The sequence below is a fragment of the Odontomachus brunneus genome, unplaced genomic scaffold, assembly GCF_010583005.1.
Source record: "Odontomachus brunneus isolate Ranch 3 - 2012 unplaced genomic scaffold, Obru_v1 Obru_scaffold_006, whole genome shotgun sequence".
NCBI classification, from domain to species: Eukaryota; Metazoa; Arthropoda; class Insecta; order Hymenoptera; family Formicidae; genus Odontomachus; species Odontomachus brunneus.
In genome coordinates, this window is record NW_022639456.1 from 1,758,491 (window position 1) to 1,763,724 (window position 5,234).

The following is a 5,234-nucleotide window of genomic DNA, read 5'->3' on the forward strand; positions in this document are numbered from 1 at the left end:
TATTTAATGACCGGAACTATTGAAAATTGTTGCAAAGAGCTCTAGAACTTTTCAAGAGAGTATCAGAACTGCAAAAAAAATGTCATATTTTTGAATATGGTGTGCCAAGACTTGGCATAATATTTGTCTAATCCAAAAGTTTCGCAGCTTGTATGTATTGAAAGTGTGGATGCTCCAAACAGAAAAATTTTGAAGAACATTGCTCTATCTTCGCATATGCATTTGGAAGCTTAAAAATATCGAAAAAGTTTGCAGAAAGATTCCCACATATATATCGTTAGGTTTTCCGTTGAATATAGTAAAACAAAGCAACACACATTCATGTAAGTTCTGTATATACAAGAAATACAAAAAGGATAGCGTGATTATGTTAGTGACGATCGTCTCTACATTATCGACACTGTGCTAATTCGTCATCGACTCCAGCATCCCCTTAACTCGAGCATTTTGAAGAACCTCATAAAAATACGCCAACCTGTTTTCGATCAGCTGTGCAACGCCTGTTGCACTGAAGCAAATGTTACTCGGGAACGAAGAGAAGTTTCTTCCGTTTCTTCCGTGGCATTATTTACATATTCAAGTGGGTTGAGTCCGACAATTGTCCGCACAATAGCGCCGGGACGACTGAAAGGACGTCTTCCTGTCAAATCCAATCTCGCCCTTTCGAATCGTGCGATCTCGCCTACTTGTATTTTATTCATATTCTTTTCTATATGCTGTTTTATTCGTGCGTCCCTATCGACTCGGTTCTATCTTAAGAGACGCGTACTGTAACATCACTCTTACCTTTTCTCCAATTCACCACTTCGATGTCGACGCGAATCGCTGATTTAGCTCGACCGGTTACACGACCGTCATCGTGGAAAACGCTATATGTTGCGAATATCTTGAATATCAAGAGAGAAATAGAGTAAAAGTGCCAGCTTGGACACTATTCCGGGTCGGTCGAAATGTGTGCGAGACGCGCTGCATTATTTCGCACACGTGTGACTTTTTCCTTAAGGCTCCTGGCCACTCGTATCGTGCATCTCTTTTTAATAACGTCAGAAGCGAGGAAACACATGCTAAAAATTCCTGTGAAACACGTCGACATAAAAAGACGTATCCACAAAATAACACTTGTAATTGATCAAGCACACCTCTGAAATATTCCTAACCTAGGTTAGCGCGCGTTTGTGGTATCCAGCAAAGCGAAAGTAAATGAAACCGACGGTTTCGCGGGATCCGCAAGAGAAGCCCCGTCATAACCTGAAAAATTACTACGAGTTCTTCGTGGAGGGGGCGTGTGGAAGTAACGTTCCCGCGACGGCACGAACACGAAGACGGCGAACGCAACTTCGTAATCGAGTTAACCCTTCTCTCCGCGAGCGCGCGGGGGTGTCGAAATATGTCAGAGGAACGTATCGGGCCGGCGTTGAAAATTAAAGCCGGCGATAAAGACGCGCGCGTCTTTGCGGCCCTTTTTAATCAGGTATTTTACGGCGCTGTTATCCGCGCGCGCGTTCTCTCCCCCTCGCGCAATTTCATTCGCGCAATTTCATTCGCGCCAGCCCGCGTGATTGCTCGCCAGTTAGAGCGAGAGGAACGCGCTGAGAAACGCGCCGCGAAGATTTTCTTACACCCCCATTCGGCGAGACCCGATCGGCCTCTTAAATAATTTTACGCGCCGGGCGTTTACTTGTTGCGCGAGGTCAGCGTTATGCGCGTACGTGACAGACTTCGAGGGAAACACGGCGAGGAAATATCGCGGCTCGTTCTTGCGCGAAGCGCCTGTCCGCGGCGCAAGTAGAAAAAGCGACGAAATTCCATCGAGTGGACCTGCGGACATCCGTCGCGGGACGTTGGACAGCAACGCGAATTGGCAATTTTAAAGCTCGCAAACCGCTCCATTATTGTTTTTGATGTTACTTTTTGTAGTTTTATTGTGTTGACTTAGACACAAATTGCGTTATTTCTTTCTCTGACGAGAAAGAGAACGAAAAAGCGAAGGGCTGTATTAAAATGAAAACTATTAAAGTAACCATGCCCTTTCTCGCTCTTTTTTTCTCTTTCTCTCGCCTTCTCTTCAAATGCTATGTATTTTAAGTGAATGTCAATATTTTTTAATAAATATCGACTGTTATTGTGCGGAAACTGTGTTTTGACAATTTCATGGCAGGCGCTTGTGTAATGGCTCGCAGAATGGAAAAGTGGAAACTTCATTTATAGATTGATACAGCCGGCAGCAAACGTTCGATCTTCCATCTCTCTCGTCGTAAGTTTAATTAAATTTCACCCGATTTGATTGAACTCTGGCAGTGTGACCTTTCGAGAGAAAGAAAAAGAGAGCGAGAGAGAGAGAGAAAGGGGGAGAGAAGTGTGTACATGTATACGTGTAATATCCAAGCAGCGAGAAATGTTATGATTCTCGTAACAGGGGTTTTCGCAAGTCGGCCGCAGTTGCCGTGCCGTTTGATCGCCGCTGGTCTTTTTGCCGTCGAGCTGTAATCGCGAATTGCATCACGAGATTGCTTCTCGCATCCTTTGCCGTGCGAATATGATTTTCATCGTTTTTGCGCAAGCCGTAAAATTACAAACGTACCTCGCTCGCTCATGACACGCGCGCGCATGCGTAGGAATTACGCTCTCCCGTTTCGCGCGAAATTCCGATTATTTATCTCGCATTGCGGTCGATTCTTCCTTCGACGATACCAACCGTTGGACGGCAATGTCGCGTCGGGAAGAAAAAGCGACTTTAATTTCCACGATCCCGGCCTCGATTTTGCGGGAGCAAAATTCTCGCAGACTCGCTCCCGCGACTTCCATTACGTCGTCGTTCTCCGTCTCTTACAATCAGAAAAGCTAATAATCTCATACTTAATGGAATTAATACCTCCGAATGAACGTTTTATTTTATTTCTTAGACATCTTTTCTCCCAGAAGGCAGCCACACAAGGATTCTGTTGGAACCAATAGATAAGTATTCTAAGGCCCAGTTCCATAATCTCCAGTTAACTTAAGGGGACGCTGGAGTCGATGACGAACTCGAACAGTGTCGATAATAGATACGATAGACGATAATAGATACGTAGAGACGATCGTCACTAAGATAATCACGCTATCCTTTTTGTATTTCTTGTATATACAGAACTTACATGAATGTGTGTTGCTTTGTTTTACCATATTCAACAGAAAACCTAACCATATATGTGTGGGAATCTTTCTGCAAACTTTTTCGATATTTTTAAGCTTCCAAATGCAAATGCGAAGGTAGAGCAATGTTCTTCAAAATTTTTCTGTTTGGAGCATCCACACTTTCAATACATACAAGCTGCGAAACTTTTGGATTAGGCAAATATTATGCTAACTGACAGCTCGAGATTTTACATTAAATATTTTTTGTTCGTTTTCGTCACATATCGAACAATGTTCCTACTTATTTTTGCACATACTTTCATTGCGTAAAAACATTTGTAACTCTGTGTAACCAAAACGACGTAAATTTTGCAAAAAAATGTCAGTATTCTGTTAGTAAAGTTTTCAGCTTCAGCATTTTCTTAAGCTTTCAAATGCAAATGCGAAGGTAGAGCAATGTATTTAAAAATATTTCTGTTGGAGCATCCACACTTTCAATACATACAAGCTGCGAAACTTTTGGATTAGGCAAATATTATGCTAACTGACAGCTCGAGATTTTACATTAAATATTTTTTGTTCGTTTTCGTCACATATCGAACAATGTTTCTACTTATTTTTGCACATACTTTCATTGCGTAAAAACATTTGTAACTCTGTGTAACCAGAACGACGTAAATTTTGCAGAAAAATATCAGCGTTCTGTCGATAAAGTTTTTAGCTTCAGCATCCCCTTAACTGGCTGGTTATTCTATTGAACTTGACCAATCTCATTTGACATTAAGAAGAGTTAATCAGAATTAACCAACCACTATTGGTACTTAACTAGTAGTGAAAATTAAACTGATGTTGTGGAACTTGGCCTAAGCGACAAACTTTCACCGTAGAAACATTCCTCTTCTAATACAAAGTAATATTGTTAATATTGCGCTTGGAATCTTTTAGTTTTAAAGAGGAATTCTTCTTGGGATCGCGCACAAAGAGAATCCCACCCAGGATGAGGTTATATTCTTCTGACTATACGACCGCGTGAATTCGCGAACCGTTTCTGCGCTTTCGCAAGCGGGATCGCTGTGACGGGTCAATCAGAGTGCGAAGACCACACGCAGTATGTGATGTACACAGTGTAATTATTCATTTACACATCTTTACACGTTCATTTTGCACGTTCTGCGGCGTGCAAGCATTTCGATTAAAGCAGAGACTCGCGCGTTCCGTTCGTTGTTCGTCAGCTGTCGTCGGTCACCCAACGTCCTGGAGCGCGATCGATATGCAGGAGGCCGCTAGATCCAATATCCTCCTCCTCGTCCTTCTCCTCCTCATCCTTCCCCTCCTCCTCCACCTCCTCTTCGATCGGTCTCCTGGACACGTACGAGGTGGCCGTGCGTACATTAATTTCTTCTATCTGTCGCCGGCACACACGCAACGGCGATCGACATCGGCTTCAGCCGCCACTTGTGGCGGAGGGCCTCCGGAAGTGGCGTTTCCGGCAGTCCGTTCTCGTCCGAGTAGTGGTCGTCGTTTAATCCGCTCAGATCGCGCTGGCTCAATATGTGAACCTGCGGAGGAGACGGAATAGACGGCACGGAATTACTCGATTCGTCGGGGATTCACGGCCGATTTTTTCTTTCTTTTTCCTCTTGCAATACCGATTCGCGATAGTGGCGGTAATTATAACCGATAAATATTTTTGCTTGACTAAAATAATAACCGAATTTCAGTAATCTCAAAATTAATCTGTTTATTTAAATATTTATTCGCAGTATATATATATTTTTTTTTCCGCAGTAGAAAGTAGTAGTAAATATATTCTCAGTATATATACCCTATGATCAGAAAGTACCGGGAATTTTTAAATAAAACAAAATAGAGTTAAATTTCAGGCAAATTTATTTTATCTCCTTCAAAATATGATCCATCTGAAGCAACACACATGTGCCAACGCTTGACCCAGTCCTCCATGCATCCCTGGTAGGCCGACGAAGGGATGGCCTTTAGTTCCCTCGTCGCATTCTCTTTGATCTCCTCGATCGACTGAAATCTCTTTCCACGAAGTGGCAACTTCAACTTGGGGAACAAAAAAAAGTCGCACGGGGCCATATCAGGTGAATACGGTGCTT

At 42.9% G+C, this 5,234-nt stretch overlaps 1 protein-coding gene across 2 annotated transcripts in view; it reads right to left on the minus strand.

Moving 5' to 3' along the window:
- Positions 1 to 3,790: 3,790 nt before the first annotated feature.
- The window catches only part of LOC116852347 (prothoracicotropic hormone-like), a 38,705-nt gene continuing 37,261 nt past the window's right edge, over positions 3,791 to 5,234 (minus strand). Inside the window, exon 4 of one of the 2 annotated variants that reach the window (XM_032832647.1) lies at positions 3,791 to 4,673. In XM_032832647.1, the coding sequence (XP_032688538.1) occupies positions 4,506 to 4,673 (168 nt within the window). In that variant the 3' untranslated portion in view covers positions 3,791 to 4,505. The remainder of the gene's footprint in view (positions 4,674 to 5,234) is intronic. The other variant, XM_032832626.1, reaches the window with a different exon arrangement.